Below are 19,184 nucleotides of genomic sequence, written 5' to 3'. Positions count from 1 at the left end.
TGTCCTTATAACGTGCAGAATCTTTGTCTTCAGATGACCTCTGTCTCTTTTCCAAGTCGGCTGCAACTGGGTTGAGAGCGTTGGGTAGAGGCAGAGGAGTTGGTCGGATCTGGAACCAGGGTCGGTGGCGGGTGGAACTCGTCCCTTCTAGGCGGCGTGAAGTCCTGGAGCTTCCCCCGGTCCCGGGGTGTGGTCCTCTGCTGGTCTTTAGCCTTCTTCCTCTGGTGGCTCCTCTTCTGCGCCGCGGACGAAGAACCCCGTTTCTCTCCTGAGCTCCACATTTTAAACCCTCTCAACGTAGGCCAGTCTTCGGGGCAGGGCTGCGTCACTTTAGAACCTGCCCACCACGTCTCACTGTTTGTGGAAAGTCCCTACCTTCCCCAACTGCCCCAACTCCCTCGTGACACATTCCTTGGTTATCGGTGACCATCCGTTTCTGATTATGCTGCACCCATCGTCAGTACTTCCCTTGTTCACCAGTGACCATCTGCTTCTGATTATGCTGCACCCATCGCCCCCGCTCAGGAATGTTGTACTTTGTCGACATTTTACTTCCGTATGTTTCTTCCTCACTCATCATCCTTAAGCTTTAATAATCGATGATTATTATACAACAATCAAGTTGTTCAAACTTCAATTCCCATAATGCATTATAACAGGCAGTTGATTAAAAGTACAGAACATATACTTGAATATACATTACAGGCATTCCTTCATTGGCATGTGCATTATTATTTTAAACCTGTTACAAACCATAATCATCATTAAATCATTATACAAGGCTTACTGTTATTTCTCAGGCTTTTATTCCGTTTTCTGCGTGTACCTGGACAGATCTCACATGCTTATACCAGGTTTCATGACAAAGGTAAGGTAAAACTTTATTAATCCCATAGGGAAATTAACATTGTCTGTTGCTCAGACAATCTTCCCAAAAAGTTCCCATTTTCATTTGTCCAATTTTAATTTTTCCCTTTTATGTTTACCAATTGTTCATTTATCCCTTTATCTATTTACCCATTTTTCATTAATTATTTTTCATTAACGCAATTTTTCATTTTATTTTTTATATGATCAATTTTTCAATTTCCCTTTTTCATTAATCTATTTTTCATTTAACCAATTTTCAATTCCCCTTTTTCATTAACCCAATTTTTCATTTATTTATTTTTGATTATCAATTTCTCTATTTCCCTTTTTCATTTATCCCTTTATCTATTTACCCATTTTTCAATTTCCTTTTTCCATTAACTAAATTTTCTATTTCCCAGTTCCATTAATCAATTTCTCATATATCCTTTTTTTATTTACCCATTTTTCTTTCATTTTTCATTTAACATTAGTTTGAAAAAATTTTCATTTTCCCATTTTCCAATTTCCCTTATTCATTTAGTATTTTCTTATTTTCTTATTTATCACATTCTATTTTCCCCATAAATGCAAATGAGGAGAGGCACGTCATCAGGCTACAACTTCCCCAATTGGTTGGTTAGCGTCTCACTGTACTTTGCTTCAAGAAACTAATGGGTTATCAATAAGCTAAAGCTCATTAACTTAATTAGAAAATAGTGTTATTACTCTTGACTATTTTTCATGTGGCCGCTCAGACAGAACGTGTTTCAACTGGCGGCTCTCATGGACTAGGAGCTTCACTGTCGGGGGTTTAGATAGTTTGGACGAAGCAGCCGCTGAAGTTGGCTTACGATTGAAGGTTCGGGACACCTTCGTTGCTATCAGCTGTGATCCAACCTATAAGGAGCATACTTTTCTGTACATCGTAAATGAACTGCAATATTCAGAGGCAGCTCTATGGAGCATCGAAGAAAGAGTTGTTTTTGTTGAGCTGAGAGGATGAGAGTGGCAAGCCTTGAAGATCTGCATCAGAGGCCATCTTTCATTCATGCAGCGCTGCTGTCCGTCCAGGAGTCCTCCAGTAGCCCACATGTTGCACGGTAAGCTAATGCTGATATTTGTTTTCCAACTACAGTCATATTTAATCAATAGGGGTGCTCAATTACGATCGCAGAAGGTTTTGAGTTGATCTTGACTGTAGGTGCCAAAACCTAACGCTGCCAAGATGTTGAGACCAGCACGTTCTCTGATCCATCCATCCATCCATTTTCTTTACACCCTTGTTCCTTAGTGGGGTTTTGAGAGGTGCCGGTGCCTATCTAACGTCCCGGGCCAGAGGGTGGGTACACCCTGGACTGGTCATCAGTCTGTCGCAGGGCAACACAGAGACACGCAGGACAAACAACCATGCACACACACACTCACTGGGGGCAATTTGGAGAGGCCAATTAACCTGACAGTCATGTTTTTGGATTGTGGGAGGAAACCGGAATACCCGGAGAAAACCCACGCATGCATAGGGAGAACATGCAAACTCCTTCTCTGACCAATACATCTTATTAAGGAAAAAAAATCAACAAAACGTGTTCAAATTAATGGCCCAACAAATTAATAATCCCAGTAATTATTGTTTCAACAAGGTGTTACGCCTTTCTGTGCATTTCGGTTCCATTACAGAAATAAAAAAGGGACTCAAAGACCGACTGATGAGCAGAGCAGAAGTTTAAATTGGCTAATCAGCCACCGCTGTGTTCATGAGAGGAGAGGCTTGTTAACCGAGAAATAAATATGAAGCCTAAAAACCTAATATCTTAATGGACTGAATCCGTTTTGTGTTTTTAACTAATCTCTGCTGGGTTTGTGGGGCGCAGGTGGTTGCCACGGCAACAGCTTGCTTTAACGACAAAGAGACGGAGAGTAAAAAGGTAGGAGAGGTTTAGAGTCGATCGCCGTTATTTTACCTTTGTTTACCTTCGCTGTGACACATCACAGCCACTGTAGTTTCTGAACGTTCAATAAACGACAAACTTGGACTAACTACCTCGTTCGTCTGCGAGTATATTTCATTAAGTAAGAAACAAATGGCTTCTACCACGATAATTATGTGAAATTAAATTGTCTTTTTTTTTAAAGTTTTGTGTGCTCTGGCATCTTGCTTTGAGTCTGACAGGCTTTTCCTGTAAGAAACATGCTATTTATTTAGTGGAAATATTGATGCAATGAAACTCTCTCCAAAATAATAACCTTTTTAAACCTTTAAACCTCCGCTGTTGAAAATGAGAAGCTGACAAATGACATTGAAATAAATTCTAGTCCAACTTCTGGTTTGTGGCGATTCCTCTGAATCCTGTTGGAGGAAAAATATCCCAACTTCGCAAGATGTGGCTTTAACCTAACTCCTGTCAGTCTTAAGTTTCTTATATTGAGGTCATCAAACCAAAATTCAGATCTACCATAACTGACTGACACCAGGTCAAAGGTACAGCTTTTTGGCTCAGTACATTCATTAATGTTTCAGATGTTAAGCTGTCACAGCAGACCATCCTCTAGGCCTCTTATCTCAGTGTTTCCCTTCAGACTCCCAGAGGGCTCACAGCTTCAGGATGATCAGAGACCTTTACCTTTCTGGAGCAGGAACACCTGGCCAAATGCACTAGTGACACATTCATTTAAAAAAATGTGGCTGCTCTTATAGCATTGATATACAAGAACCGTCTATATTTTACTCTTTTGAATAAACAAAATATGTTTGATTATTATGAAAGCTGTGTTCCTTCTCATATGTGTAGTTCTAATTTAATCAAATCTCACGTTTTCACATCCCAGAGACAATAAAATGGTTCGTGTGTGGCTTAAAATAAACGAAACAATCTTAATAGAACAAAGCTACAAAAATAGAACACATTGAAAGTTTTGGACCCGTTTTATTTTTTGGTTTCATTACACTGAAGATTCTTCAACATGAAGCTAAACGGTGAGTGGAGTGCCTTGTATGTATTACAATGTAGAAATGAACAAACATGACATATTGGCTTCTTGATAGTAACCCTAACAGTTATTTTACACAGCTTGGTTTATTGAATAATGATTGTGTTCACTTACGGACGCCTTTAATTGGAAATCTGCAATCTGAAGTGTCAGTGAAATACTTTAACCAGTCAGTCCTCAGGTCGTCTGCCCTGCATGTTTCAGGTGTTTCCTTCTGTCACACACCTGGCCTCAATAAATGTCTGACAGATATCATGAAAACGCCGCCTGTAACTGAGACAAGACTTCCACATATGCTATGGCTATGGCTATGGCTTTTTGGAAGAAGTTCATTGCGGAGTAAACTCCTAATGTTGATGTCTAATCCCAATATTTTTTTTGCTTTGGACAATTTGGTTTGCTTGACTCTTAGGGCATCTTATCAGTGCGACAGACGTGTCAGATCTTCATTGTTCTGTCATTTTACAGGATTGTTTCAGAATCAGATGCCCATCCAGACTTTAAATTCTGACCAGTAGTCATGTTTTATTGTGTTTATGTGAAACTTAAACATAATAAAGATGTTAAAAGTAATTGAACTCATGTTTTCATTTCAGCAATCCAATAACATCTCTTGCTCCAGTATTGACAGGATCAACTTTTGGATTTTTGCCTTAGCATAAGAACCTTGAGTAAAACAATGAATGACAAGATATATATTTTAATCCTATGCAATAATAAAAGCAAACTAGTTTTAGGCATATACAGGTCCTTCTCAAAAAATGACCATATTGTGATAAAGTTCAATATTATCCATAATGTAATGATAAAAATTAAACTGTCATATATTTTAGATTCATTGCACACCAACTGAAATATTTCAGGTCTTTTATTGTTTTAATACTGATGATGTTGGCATACAGCTCATGAAAACCCCAAATCCCTGTCTCAAAAAAGTAGCATATCATGAAAAGGTTCTCTGAACGAGCAATGAACCTCATCATCTGAATCAACGAAGTAACTCTCAACACCTGCAAAAGATTCCTGAGGCTTTTAAAAACTCCCAGCCTGGTTCATTACTTAAAACCGTAATCATGGGTAAGACTGCTGACCTGACTGCTGTCCAGAAGGTCATCATTGACACCCTCAAGCAAGAGGGTAAGATACAGGAAGAAATTTCTGAACAAATAGGCTGTTCCCAGAGTGCTGTATCAAGGCACCTTAGTGGGAAGGCAGAAAACGCTGCACAACGAGAAGAGGTGACCGGACCCTGAGGAAGATTGTGGAGAAGGGCCGATTCCAGACCTTGGGGGAAGCAGTGGACTGAGTCTGGAGTAGAAACATCCAGAGCCACCGTGAACAGGCGTATGCAGGAAATGGGCTACAGGTGCCGCATTCCCCAGGTCAAGCCACTTTTGAACCAGAAACAGCGGCAGAAACGCCTCACCTGGGCTACATAGAAGCAGCACTGAACTGTTGCTCAGTGGTCCAAAGTACTTTTTTCGGATGAAAGCAAATTTTGCATGTCATTCGGAAATCAAGGTGCCAGAGTCAGGAGGAAGACTGGGGAGAAGGAAATGCCAAAATGCCAGAAATCCAGTGTCAAGTACCCACAGTCAGTGATGGTCTGGGGAGCCATATCTGCTGCTTGTGTTGGTCCGCTGTGTTTTATCAAGGGCAGGGTATTGATAGCAGCAGCTATCAGGAGATTTTGGAGCACTTCATGCTTGCATCTGCTGAAAAGCTTTATGGAGATGAAGATTTCATTTCTCAGCACAACCTAGCACCTGCTCACAGTGCCAAAACCACTGGTATTACTGACCATGGTGTTACTGTGCTCAGTTGGCCTGCCAACTCTCCTGACCTGAACCCCATAGAGAATCTGTGGGATATTGTGAAGAGAAAGTTGAGAGACGCAAGACCCAACACTCTGGATGAGCTTGAGGCCTCTATCGAAGCATCCTGGGCCTCCAAAACACCTCAGCAGTGCCACAGGGTGATTGCCTCCATGCCACGCCGCATTGAAGGCTGCAAAAGGATTCCTGACCAAGTATTGAGTGCATAACTGAACATAATTATTTGAAGGTGGACTTTTTTGGTATTAAAACACTTTTCTTTTATTGGTCGGATGAAATATGCTATTTTTTTGAGACAGGGATTTTGGGTTTTCATTAGCTGTGTGCCAAAATCATCAGTATTAAAATAATTAAAGGACTTGAAATATTTCAGTTGGTGTGCAATGAATCTAAAATATATGACAGTTTAATTTTTATCATTACATCATGGAAAATAATGAACTTTATCACAATACGCTAATATTTTGAGAAGGACCTGTATATGCTAGTTTCAAGAAATTCAATGTCAAGTAACATTTTCTTGAGAATATTATTCCTAAAATAAGATAATATATCTTATTTGTATAAGTACAATTGACTTATTTTAAGTAAAAATACACTTAATTTTAAGATATTAGTTCATCTTGGTTAGATATTTTTTTCTTGTTTTGGCAAATCTTGAGAAGATACATTTTCTTGTTCTGTTGGCAGAAAAGTTTTCTTATTTTAAGAAAATTGTACCCTATTTTTGTACTTTTTTTCTTGTTTTTGAAAGGGGACTTTTTGCTGTGTGTGTGTGTGTGTGTGTGTGTGTGTGTGTGTGCGTTGGTATACATGGTTTAGCCTGCCTTTTGACCTGAATACGCACTTACGTTACGCGGACCTAAGGGTAATACAAGGACAATGCTGATGTCCTCATAAATCAAGGAGTGTATTTAAAATTTTGAGTATCTAAACAACACTTTTTCTCATAAATCTAAAGTTTTATAGCAACTATGCCAGTTTTTGCATGATGTGGACCATATATTTGTACTTTTCAGTGAATAAACAGCGTGATATCTCACTTTCTTTAATTGTCCTTTTATACCATGTGACCTGAGATTTGTGTATTCCAGTGTATAACACAGCGCTGCCTGATTTAAAGCGGCGGTGTGTATGAATTGCACTTTTACACACATTTTCCATACACTACGCGCGCTTTTAGCCGGTCATCATCTGATTGGCTGAAAAAACTTGTGGGCGTGTCTGATTACTAAACAGTCCCAGACGCCAGGTTTTTAAAAATTAAATCCCCATTTGAAGCCGCAGCTCTCAATATGGACATGTTGGTGGAATAACTCTGCACAGGTAAGCATAAATTGTAAATTAAAAATACATTTTGCCTAGATAAAGTTATTTGCAAGTAAATAACTGCAAATGTAAGAGATTTTTGAGCAAAATGAATTATTTTAGATTTTAATTTAGGTGACATGAAAGCTAACCAACATATTTTGGATATTTACATCAAGTAACTTAGATATGTTTACTTTTATGACTGAAAAGACCTACCTGAAGCAGTATAGTTTTTATTCAGAGTGTTTTAAAGTAAGAGAGTAGCTTGACTAGGAGAGCTAGCTTCGTAGCTAGACGAAACGTGTTTGACAAGTTGACGATGTTTGGAGTAGATGGTATCTGTGTGGTACCATACCCCAAACAGGTACCACTTAGCTTTTAGTGGTAAAAACTGGGTGATAGACTAAGGTTTTCATCACTATATTTAACGATATTGGCAAATTGCTTGCTTTATGTTAGCTAACTGCGTAGTGACATTCTGCTTGTTAAGCTCGTTAAGCTTGATTGCCATCGGTCCTGCTGAAGAGCAAGCAGGAAATTAATAAGAAGTAAACCCACAGGTTTCTGTGAAACTTGTTAATCTTTTAGAAAAGCACTAATTGTTGAATGTTTGAATAAATGGATGCAATAGGGCAGGTGCACCGATGGCTTTAAAGCTGTGTACTGTAATCACTTCGCTGACTTCAGCAACTTAAATGCTGAAAGTATAAACCAGGAGTCCTCAAATTCAGGCAAACATAGTCGTTCTTCAATTTTTAAATGTGTATTTGTACCTTAATTAGCTGAATAACCTCACATGCAGCCAAATTCTCCAGATTTCTGACATTATTTGATTTAGGTGTGTTGAGGCAGAGATGCATTTAAAAGTTGGAGGGGATTGTACCTGGAGGACTGACTAAAAGATGAATAGGACTTAACAAAATTCATTTGTGCAAAAAAAAACAGCCTTTTTCCTTAAATTATGGCTCAAGTATTCTTGTAAGGCTGTGCTACTGGCTGAACCTCAATATATTGAACACTGATCATTGTATGAACTATTTGTAGATGGTAAAGCACTTTTTTAAATCAGTGATTAAATAAATTATAGTGTTGGTGTTTTATCTGAGGTATGTGTCTTGCATGTATAACATGTTTCCATAGTGATAATTTAATTTTTAGCTTTAAAGCTTGTAGGAATTATAAAGAAGCCTGTAATTCCTTATTTGACTGTTATAACTTTTCATACATGCCAGTAAAACATGCAGAGGCGAAGACGCATAAAACCGAAGGAAGATGCCAAATATTATATTGATACCAAAACGGACAAAGTGGGGCTTGACGTCAAGTACATCAATGCCTTTAAAGGTATGGGTATTTTTGGGGGGTGGTTTAATTACAGTCAATCCTTTATACATTGTTTACTCTTTCTACTATTATTTTTGCTTTCTTCATTAGGCCGTGGTATTTTTGCCACAACCTCTTTTCAGAAAGGAGACTTTCTGTGTGAGTATCGAGGTGAACTGATAAGTAAAGAGGAATGTGAGAGGAGACAGAAAATTTACCATGACAACCTTAAAGTTTTCTTGTTTGAATTCTACTTTAATGGAAAACTCTGGTGGTGAGTATGTTTGTATCAGAAGTCTAATTAGAATGGCATATATGTAAATGAATATGTTTATATTTCAAATGCAATGTTATATATTTGCAGTGTTGATGCAGCAAAAGAAGATGGCTCTCTTGGAAGGCTTATAAACGATGACAATATCAGCCCAAATACCAAAATGAAGTATCTGACTGTGCAACAGAAGCCACATTTGTGTTTATTTGCAACTCGAGATATCAATCAGGGAGAAGAGATTACGTACAATTATGGGGACTCAGACTGGCCATGGCGACTCAAGGTACTAAAAAATCAAAATTTATGAATCTTAAGATTATGTTCATTTAAGAAATGCGCTAATAATGATTATTTAAACCTGAACCTCCTTTGTTTTACCTTTCTTTTCACAAGAATAGATGGCTGACTGTACAAGACGTTGCAGTGCAAATTAACCAGTTACCCACAAATGTATAATAAATAATTACAATAGGATAGTATTTACGCCGTTTCCAGAATTCGAAATACTTAAGTCAACCATCAGACTATTTTCTCTGCTACATCACAGAAAATCTTCTGTGGGGAAAATAATCAGTCTTTCTTCTTTTTCACAGGAGTTGGAGAAAGAAACGTCTCAAAGTCCTGACTGTACTCATTCAACTTCTACAACTGACAACACAGAACAGGTACAGAAGTTGGGCTTTTATTTTGACTTTACCAAACATTTTGGCTGGATTTAAAACTAGTTACCTTTCATGGGTGTTTACTGTCATAGGGCACCATCACTTAATTGAGGATATCTCCGTAAATAAGTCAAAGGGAATATGGTGTTGACTTTTATTTATTTTCTGTTTCAGGTGAGAGCTGAAAATGACCAGGATCAGATGACAACCAGTGTCCCAAACGAGACAGATTCAGTTCTGGATTCACTTCCCAACAATTCAGAGGTATTTTATGATTAAAGTGTAGCTAAATGATGTCAGTCAGCCAACCTGTTCTACTTAAGTGTGTCTGTGTGTGGACCTGAATGCCATGTGGTTTATAAAGACATTGGTTTGTAAGGACAGTCTCATGTCATGGTTTTCAGTTTGTAAGCTCAGTGTGGTAAGCTCAGTGTGTGTATGTGTGTGTTTCATGGTCAACTGCCCCAATGTGATACAGGAGGACCATATTGTATATGGGGACCTGGCGTTATTGAATTGATAAAAACATTTGTTTTGGTTCTTGTGAGGTTGTTAATATTGGTTTGACCTCTGATAAATATTGACATGGCATCTCAGAAAATATTGGGAGAGTAAAATTTTAATTTTTTTAAAAGTTAAAGAAAATGCATTAACTTTTTGGTGAAAATCTTTTGAATTTCACAACAGAATCAGACATCAGTTTGTCAATACTTGTGAAATTGTAGTATTTTGACTGTTAAAGTTTGCCATCATTCATCTTTTACGCTGTTTCCAGAATTCGAAACAATTAAGTCAACCATAAGACTATTGTTCTCTGCTAAGTCACAGAAAATCTTCTGAGGAAAAAAAAAGACAATCTTTTTTCTTTTTCACAGGAGTTGGAGAAAGAAACGTCTCAAAGTCCTGACTGTACTCATTCAACTTCTACAACTGACAACACAGAGCAGGTACAGAACTTGGGTTTTTATTTTGACTTTACCAAACATTTTGGCTGGATTTAAAACTAGTTACCTTTCATGGGTGTTTACTGTCATAGGGCACCATCACTTAATTGAGGATATGTCCGTAAATAAGTCAAAGGGAATATAGTGCTGAGTTGTATTTATTTTCTGTTTCAGATCAGAGCTGAAAATGACCAGGATCAGAAGACAACCAGTGTCCCAAACGAGACAGATTCAGTCCTGGATTCACTTCCCAACAACTCAGAGGTATTTTATGATTAAGGTGTAGCTAAATGATGTCAGTCAGCCAACCTGTTCTACTTAAGTGTGTCTGTGTGTGGACCTGAATGCCATGTGGTTTATGAAGACATTGGTTTGTAAGGACAGTCTCATGTCATGGTTTTCAGTTTGTAAGCTCAGTGTTGTAAGCTCAGTGTGTGTATGTGTGTGTTTCATGGTCAACTGCCCCAATGTGATACAGAAGGACCATATTGTAAATGGGGACCTGGCGTTATTGAATTGATAAAAACATTTGTTTTGGTTCTTGTGAGGTTGTTAATATTGGTTTGACCTTTGATAAATGTTGACTTGGCATCCCAGAACCTATTGGGAGAAAAAAGATTTAAATTTCTTAAAAGTTAAAGAAAATACATTACATTTTGGTGAAATTTACTTTTAATTTAACCACAGAATCAGACTTCAATTTGGTCAGTGCTGCTGAAATTATAACATTTTGAATATTTGTTAATGTTTGCTATCATTCTACTTGTTTCTTAAGAGTTCGTCTGTCAAGTTGCTTCCAGAATTCAAAACGCTTTGGTCAAACATCAAACTATTGTTTCTGCAACATCGCAGAAATTCTTCTGTGGGAAAAAAATCATTCTTTCTTCTTTTTCACAGGAGTTGGAGGAAGAAACATTTCAAAGTCCTGACTGTACTCATTCAACTTCTACAACTGACAACACAGAACAGGTACAGAAGTTGGGCTTTTATTTTGACTTTACCAAACATTTTGGCTGGATTTAAAACTAGTTACCTTTCATGGGTGTTTGCTGTCATAGGGCACCATCACTTAATTGAGGATATCTCCGTAAATAAGTCAAAGGGAATATGGTGTTGACTTTTATTTATTTTCTGTTTCAGGTGAGAGCTGAAAATGACCAGGATCAGATGACAACCAGTGTCCCAAATGAGACAGATTCAGTCCTGGATTCACTTCCAATCAATTCAGAGGTATTTTATGATTAAGGTGTAGCTAAATGATGTCAGTCAGCCAACCTGTTCTACTTAAGTGTGTCTGTGTGTGGACCTGAATGCCATGTGGTTTATAAAGACATTGGTTTGTAAGGACAGTCTCATGTCATGGTTTTCAGTTTGTAAGCTCAGTGTGGTAAGCTCAGTGTGTGTATGTGTGTGTTTCATGGTCAACTGCCCCAATGTGATACAGGAGGACCATATTGTATATGGGGACCTGGCGTTATTGAATTGATAAAAACATTTGTTTTGGTTCTTGTGAGGTTGTTAATATTGGTTTGTCCTCTGATATATGTTGACTTGGCATCCTAGAACATATTGGGAGAATAACGATTTAAATTTCTTAATAGTTAAGAAAATACATTACATTTTGGTGAAATTTACTTTAATTTAACCACAGAATCAGACTTCAATTTGGTCAGTGCTGCTGAAATTATAACATTTTAAATATTTGTTAATGTTTGCTATCATTCTACTTGTTTCTTAAGAGTTTGTCTGTCAAGCTGCTTCCAGAATTCAAAACGCTTTGGTCAAACATCAAACTATTGTTTCTACAACATCGCAGAAATTCTTCTGTGGGGAAAAATAATCATTCTTCCTTCTTTTTCACAGGAGTTGGAGAAAGAAATGTCTCAAAGTCCTGACTGTACTCATTCAACTTCTACAACTGACAACACAGAACAGGTACAGAATTTGTTTTTTTTATTTTGACTTTACCAAACATTTTTGGCTGGGTTCAAAACTAGTTACCTTTCATGGGTGTTTGCTGTCATAGGGCACCATCACTTAATTGAGGATATCTCCGTAAATAAGTCAAAGGGAATATGGTGTTGACTTTTATTTATTTTCTGTTTCAGGTGAGAGCTGAAAATGACCAGGATCAGATGACAACCAGTGTCCCAAACGAGACAGATTCAGTCCTGGATTCACTTCCAATCAATTCAGAGGTATTTTATGATTAAGGTGTAGCTAAATGATGTCAGTCAGCCAACCTGTTCTACTTAAGTGTGTCTGTGTGTGGACCTGAATGCCATGTGGTTTATAAAGACATTGGTTTGTAAGGACAGTCTCATGTCATGGTTTTCAGTTTGTAAGCTCAGTGTGTGTATGTGTGTGTTTCATGGTCAACTGCCCCAATGTGATACAGGAGGACCATATTGTATATGAGGACCTGGCGTTATTGAATTGATAAAAATATATTTTTTGGTTCCTGTGAGGTTGTTAATATTGGTTTGACCTCTGACAAATGTTGACTTGACATCCCAGAATATATTAGAATAAAATTTTAAATGTTGTCATACTTAGAAAAAATATATATATAAAGATTTTGTCTTCTCTGCGTCTTTACCACATAATATTTTTAATTTAACAATTTAAAAGTTTGCAGGAAAAGTTATTTTTTTTATGATTTGCACCCTCTTTAAATATGTTCTCATTCATTACCCAATATTGAATATACTTTAAATAAATATCCCTAACTCTTATATATATTTATATGTGTGTGTTTAATCTTTTCCTTGTAGTGTCAAAAACATCACCTGATGTGCACAACATTATCTTCTTTGGAGAAGTGTATTCAGTGTTTTGGTCCTTGTACTTCATTCAAGTGGGTTGGCTACCAGTGTAAAGGTAAGATATTTAGTTAATTTGTATTTGAATTAAAAAGTGCTGCAAATAGGATCTATGTCTTTGTTGAACTGTCGACCATGAACAAATTTCATGGTCGACACTCACTTCAGCATTTTCAGAAGTGAGTATATAGATTTAAATACAATGAAATGTACATCATCATGGTGACTTTCAAAGCAGTGGAAGATTTCAAAGTACCTTAAAATCTTTACCCTTAATATTTTTTTAAAACGGAACATAAAATTTTACCCAAAAAGTTCAATTTTGCACATTTTAAAAAAATAATTGTTAATCCATATTTACCTTTGTGATCTTAAAATAAGGTGTAATGGCTTATTTGAGATTTTGATTTTTTTTTGTCTTGTTTGTTTTTTTACATTTAAATTTCTTCACAGGTTGTTCAAAAGTCTGGCATTCATATTGCCTTAAACAAATTACAAATGACAGAACCCAGGTGAATGTCCACATAAGTTTTTTTTTAGCTTTGCCTTGTAAGTCTCAATTATAACATAAATTATATTTCCCACAATTTCAGGCAAAAGAACTTTTTAAATATTCCATGGCTCACTCCTCATCAGATGACGACAACAACACATCACCTTCCAAACAATGTGAAATGTCAGATGATGACCATGAGTCTGATATGGACTACATACCAAATTCAGAATCTGCAGAAACTGATGAAGACTCAGATATTAGCATCCCCTTTCAGCCCATCAAGTCTAAAGTTGGACAAATTCAAGGAAACCCAACAATACCAGATCTCGCTTCATTCTTGCCAGACTCAAGTTCTGTGGTTGAACCTAGCACATCAAATATCTGGCCTCCTTTTCACACAGATGATATGGGTGATGACACACTTGAAACATTCAGCCCAGTCAAGTCTACAAAAGACTCAAACAAAAACCAAAAAGTCAAAAGGAGCCTCACAAACAGGAATCCTCACAGCATATTATGGGTGTTAAGAACTTCTGCTTTGTATGTGGTAGACCACAGAGCAAAATTTCACGCCATTTAAAAACCCACAAGACACATGCTGAAATTGCTTATGCTTTTTCCCTTCCGGAAGACTCAAAAGAACGCAAAGTTCTTCTAGAGAAAATTAGAAACAAGGGGAACTTCAAACATAACTCTGAGGTTTTACAAAGTGGGAAAGGATCATTGAAAGTAAAGAGAAAGCCAAAAGCGAAAGCAAAGACTGGAACATTTATACATTGTATGTACTGCCAAGGTATGTATATTCGAAAGGAACTATGGAGACATGTCCGAAGATGCCCCTGTAAGCCACAAAATGAAGATTTGAACCCAGGACCTGGAAGAACCAAAGTACTGGGTTTTGCTATGGCTCAAGAGTCTGCATTCTGTCAGGAGATTTCAAGTGGGGTTTGGAAGCTCCTTGGTCCCATGAAGCAGGATGATGTAGCCACAGTTGTGAGAAATGACCTGACCATTATTCAGTTGGCCCAGTCTCTCTACAACAGACATGGACAAGACCCTACCAAGTATGAGTACATTCGACAGAAGCTCCGTGAAATTGGACGTCTGTTAATATGTCTACGGTCTGAATTCTCTGTACATAACTTGGAGGAAGCTGTGAAACCTGCTAACTTCCAAAGAGTTGTCCAGGCAGTAAAGATTGTCTGCGGTTTTGATGAAGAAAAGCATTCATACCAAACACCAAGTCTTGCACTAAAACTAGGACATACACTACACAAAATCAGTGACATTATCCACTGCCGAGCGCTCATGGCAGAAGATGAAGAACTGATTAAGTCAACAGACGCTTTCAAAAAGCTGTATACATCCAAGTGGTCTGAGTTAGTGTCACATACTGCCTTGAACACTTTGAGTCATGACAAATATAATAAGCCATTAACCTTACCATTCACAGAAGATGTTCAGAGTCTTCATAGGTATCTTAAGAAATCTGGAGAAAATGCATTTTCTAACTTGAAAGATGAGGTCAGTCCCCAGAATTATGCAGAACTTGCAAAAGTTACTCTTGCACAGGTCATTGTGTTCAATCGAAGACGAGCTGGAGAAGTCTCAAAGATGCATCTCAGAGGTTTCCAGCAGAGGGATGACTCCAAGCTCCATGAAGATGTTGCTGCTGGGCTGTCCAAGGTTGAAAAAAAGCTCTGTAGCTACTTCAGTCGTGTTGAAATAATTGGAAAAAGAGGTCAAAAAGTTGCGGTTCTCCTTTCTCCAGATGTGGTGGATGCTCTGACTCTGCTGGTCAGCAAAAGAGAGCAATGTGGTGTTTGCTCCACAAACATCTTTCTTTTTGCCCGACCAAGATCTCAAAGTCACTACAGGGGCCAAGACTGTTTGCGTGTTTATGGAAGCCAATGTGGGGCGAAGCATCCCGAGTTCCTAAGGTCCACACAACTCAGGAAGCATGTTGCCACATTGTCACAAGTCCTCAACCTCAAAAATAACGAAATTGACCAGGTGGCTGACTTCCTGGGGCATGATATTCGTGTCCACAGGGAATTTTATCGCTTACCTGTGCCAACAACACAACTGGCAAAGATTTCTAAGCTCCTTTTGTCCATGGAGAAAGGACACATATGCACCCTGCAAGGGAAATCCCTTGATGACATTGAAATCGAAGGTTATTGCTTAAATTCTTTTTTTGTGATCTTTTTGCCATTAGTAGAACTTGTCTGACATTACCAATATTTGTAAAATTGATGGATGTAAATAAATTATTATTATTAGAAAATATTACAATAGTGATTCTCTAGGTTGGAACATATTACTAAATACAAAACGAGTTTTAAGCCTAATTTTGGTAGTGCTTAGATATAATTTTATGTATGGCATTCACTTTAGAAAGTATTCTAATAATGACTTTCAGATGAAATAGAACTAAGTGAGGATGAAGAAAAGGAGGATTTAAGTGACTCGGATGGTAGCGATTCTGTGGAACCCGAGGAATCTGTGGAACCCGAGGAACCTGTGGAACCCGAGGCACCTGTGGAACCCGAGGAACCTGTGGAACCTGTGAAACCTGAGGAACTTGTGGAACCTGAGCAAAGCAAGAATATGGATGATTTGTGTATGTTACTTGAATCCAAAGATGCTATTACTTTTTGTCTACCCATTTTTTAACTTCTGTTCTATGTCTTAGTGGGAGCAGTGTCATCGACAGCAGAGAAAACTGTCCCTCCTGTTGAAGGCAAGTCAAGTTTCCTATTAATGCTGTGTTTTGATCCCAACTCCTAGCTACATTTAGTTAAAGCATGATTCTATTGAGCTGACCATATTAACTAGTTCATGCTTAAAGGCCATGCAGTCCAGATGACCTGGAACTATATGCCATTTGCTTGAGACATGTGCCAACCTAGTGAAGAGTGTTATGACCGGCTCTTTGAGCCATAATAAAAGATAGGGAGACATGGAGTTCAACAATAAATAAGCTCTTTATTGAGCACAAGCAAAGAATAAAGCTAAACTGAAGCAACTTGTTTTTGTCCACATGCCTCCCTTTGGAAGATTCCTTTTGTTTCTGCTTGGACATTTCTTATTGTCTTTCTTCTCCACTCAATTTCCAGTAATTTCACATTTTTGAAGCTTGGTATTCCAAATTTCTGTTCACTTTTTCAGTTAGTCGATTGTAGACAAACTTACAAACATGCTTGCCCAGCAGCCATCTTGATGCAACTGGCCACTAATAAGGCTCTCCATACATAGCTTATAACCCCTCTATGCTCTCTATCCATTAGAATGTGGTTAAGGTTATTACAAATTTGGAGTGCCATTTTCATAGATAGCAATCATGTCACTTATTACTTTTCATTGTCTGGTTTCATTTGGCTGTAGTTTGTTCTCACAAACTACAGCCAAACTACTTTCATGATTGGACAACATTTTTTCTAAACTTTGTAGTAAGGTTGTTATCCTGTGTAAAGGTAGCATGTTTTTTATTTTATATTTTAATAAACTGCTTTTCTCTTTACGTTTTTTTTTTCTTCAGAGACCTCCTCTGGCGCACCCAGAAGACAACCAAAAAACCCTTGGTCAAGTGCTGAGGTTTCTGCTGTTATGAGGCATTTTAAAGCTCACATAGGTAAAGGAAAACTTGCCACTAAAAATGAGTGCAATCACTGCAAGTTGGTTGAAGATCCTGTGCTGGCTCAAAGAACAGCACAAAATATCAGGGACCTTGTGAGAAACCGTGGAATAACTGCTAAAAGGCAGACACAAAAGAAAAAGCTCTAGATTTTATGTGAAGTAATCATTTATTCAAAAGGGTTCTGTTTTGTTCATGCTACTAAAACAGATTTTTTTGTTGCCTATCAAATAATATTATCTGTAAAGTCCCGTGACATAGAGGCTGTTTTCATGTAGTCGTGTTAATAGGCAGAAAAGCTTTTTTTCTAATGGTGAGACATTTTTTGTTGTCCAGCATAAAGAAATATTGGAAAAAGTGGCAGAATTTTAATTTAACATTGTTTTACTTATTTATATTCAGAATACTTGGTAACACTCTGCACCCTAATTTTACTTTTCTGTATGTTTTGTTGCAGCACTTAAATTTTTAAATTTTTTTATTTTCCTTTGGTCATTTCAATTTCAGGCTTACTTTTATTTTTTAAAGAAAAATAATTGAATTATTTGGTCATATTTACCGAATAAAATTATGTTCTGTTAATGCTGTATGCTGTCAGGTTGTGTGTTTATGCTAATCAGCAGGTTTTTAAATATGACGTAGTTGTCCCTTTAAAGTCCTCACATTACTTTGTTTTGTTCTCATAAACCACAATTTGCTGATGTCCATATAACCCACCATGGTGTCAGATTGCTGAAACAAAGGCTGTGTAGCTGCTATCTGAAACCTAAAGTGAGCTAAATTTTTTTCAGATTTTTTGCAGTGTTTTAAGCCATCTCTCGTTGCTCTAGCTACTTGGGAAAGGGTAGTCCATCTAAACCACCACCGGGCCTGTTTGGCGAAAAAGGCAGGCTAAACCACATATACCTGTATAGCTGTGTGTGTGTGTGTGTGTGTGTGTGTGTGTTGGTTGGCTGAAGCCAGGTCCTCACCTGGCTTCAGGAAGATGTCCCATTTTCTGAATCCATGCAAGACTCACAACATATCGTGGTCTTGTCTCTTCGATATGTAGAAGAAGTTCTTTTTCTGATTCCTCACCCAGAAACCGACATGGGAGACTGAAGTCCTAGACAACAGAATCCCCAAGTGGGAGTTGAGCATTGTTGTTCTAACAAATATATTTTTCTTAGTTTTAGATTGCTCATTCAATATTCCAACAATGTATTTATAGTAGAAAGAGAACAAATGTGTCCATTTTGGCTTCATCTTTGCTCAATAAACAACATGGTGAACAGTGTTTATTTTACCTTTTGAAATTATATTTGAATGAGTTTAGAATGTCCCTAATGTCATGGTTCTTATGTCTCTTCATGCAGGAACCAGCCTGCTGCAGGAAGTTGTGTTTCTAGTGAGTCAAGGAGCAGATCCTGATGAGATTGGCCTTATGAACATCGATGAGCAGCTACCTGTCATAGAATACCCTCAGCCTGGACTGGATGTCATACAGGTACAACTAATATCTGATCAGCATTCAATAAGAACCTTTTTAATGTTACAATGTGCTTGGATCAATTTCTGTTGGACTTCATGTGAGGGAACTTGTCACCTAGAGCTGCAAGGATGGTAGAAAGCCTGCAACACTCAGCATCCAGGAATCAGTAAAGGACGAGTAGAAGCAGCACCAGAACCCACAGCAGACATGAGGCATCACCAGAGAGTAGCCATATGAGGCACAGAGGCAGGGCATCAGTGAAGCCCATGAGCAGTGGTCTGCAGGACAAAGAGGCTCAGGACAAGACATAGGGCATAGATCCAGAATTCTTAACATATGTTATGCTACTATTATTGTTGCAATTACATTATTATTTTTTAAATATTAAAAATAATACAGGAAGGTCATGAAGGATCTGGAGAGACCCCTGTTGGCCCACTTAAATAAGCAGACAAACTCATATCAGGACCCCTGCAGTTTGCTTATCACCATGGAATTGGAGTTCAAGATGCCATCATACACCTGCTTCAACAAACCATCAAACCCACTGTCACCTGGTCAAAGCAGGC

At 37.8% G+C, this 19,184-nt stretch overlaps 1 protein-coding gene and 2 long non-coding RNA genes across 10 annotated transcripts in view; all 3 read left to right on the top strand.

The window, feature by feature from the left end:
* sult4a1 (sulfotransferase family 4A, member 1) overlaps positions 1-19,184 on the top strand; it is an 80,638-nt gene that overhangs the window by 17,497 nt on the left and 43,957 nt on the right. For all 5 annotated transcript variants that reach the window (XR_014086043.1, XR_001776228.2, XM_017302928.2 and 2 more), the window contains exon 2: positions 18,500-18,630. Coding sequence is in view for 3 of the 5 variants with exons in the window: in XM_017302928.2 (XP_017158417.2) it covers positions 18,500-18,630 (131 nt within the window). In the remaining 2 variants the exon portion in view is untranslated. The remainder of the gene's footprint in view (positions 1-18,499; positions 18,631-19,184) is intronic.
* Positions 7,196-9,587, top strand: LOC103466866 (uncharacterized). Its single transcript, XR_014086164.1, has 5 exons — positions 7,196-8,330; positions 8,421-8,583; positions 8,674-8,866; positions 9,177-9,248; positions 9,420-9,587. It is a non-coding gene; the product is annotated as an uncharacterized LOC103466866 (long non-coding RNA).
* On the top strand, positions 10,047-17,500 carry LOC145550222 (uncharacterized). 4 transcript variants are annotated; one of them, XR_014086135.1, is made up of 10 exons: positions 10,050-10,192; positions 10,364-10,453; positions 12,053-12,124; positions 12,298-12,387; positions 12,964-13,069; positions 13,465-13,523; positions 13,605-15,683; positions 15,930-16,130; positions 16,203-16,250; positions 17,049-17,498. It is a non-coding gene; the product is annotated as an uncharacterized LOC145550222 (long non-coding RNA). The 4 variants fall into 4 exon arrangements; XR_014086134.1 differs by having other exon boundaries at positions 10,047-10,192; positions 12,964-13,523; positions 17,049-17,499; XR_014086133.1 differs by having other exon boundaries at positions 13,465-15,683.

The sequence above is a fragment of the Poecilia reticulata genome, chromosome 23 (assembly GCF_904066995.2).
Source record: "Poecilia reticulata chromosome 23, P_reticulata-male-v2, whole genome shotgun sequence".
NCBI classification, from domain to species: domain Eukaryota; kingdom Metazoa; phylum Chordata; class Actinopteri; order Cyprinodontiformes; family Poeciliidae; genus Poecilia; species Poecilia reticulata.
Note: the sequence above shows the minus strand (reverse complement) of the source record. Positions and strands in the feature narration are given on the sequence as shown.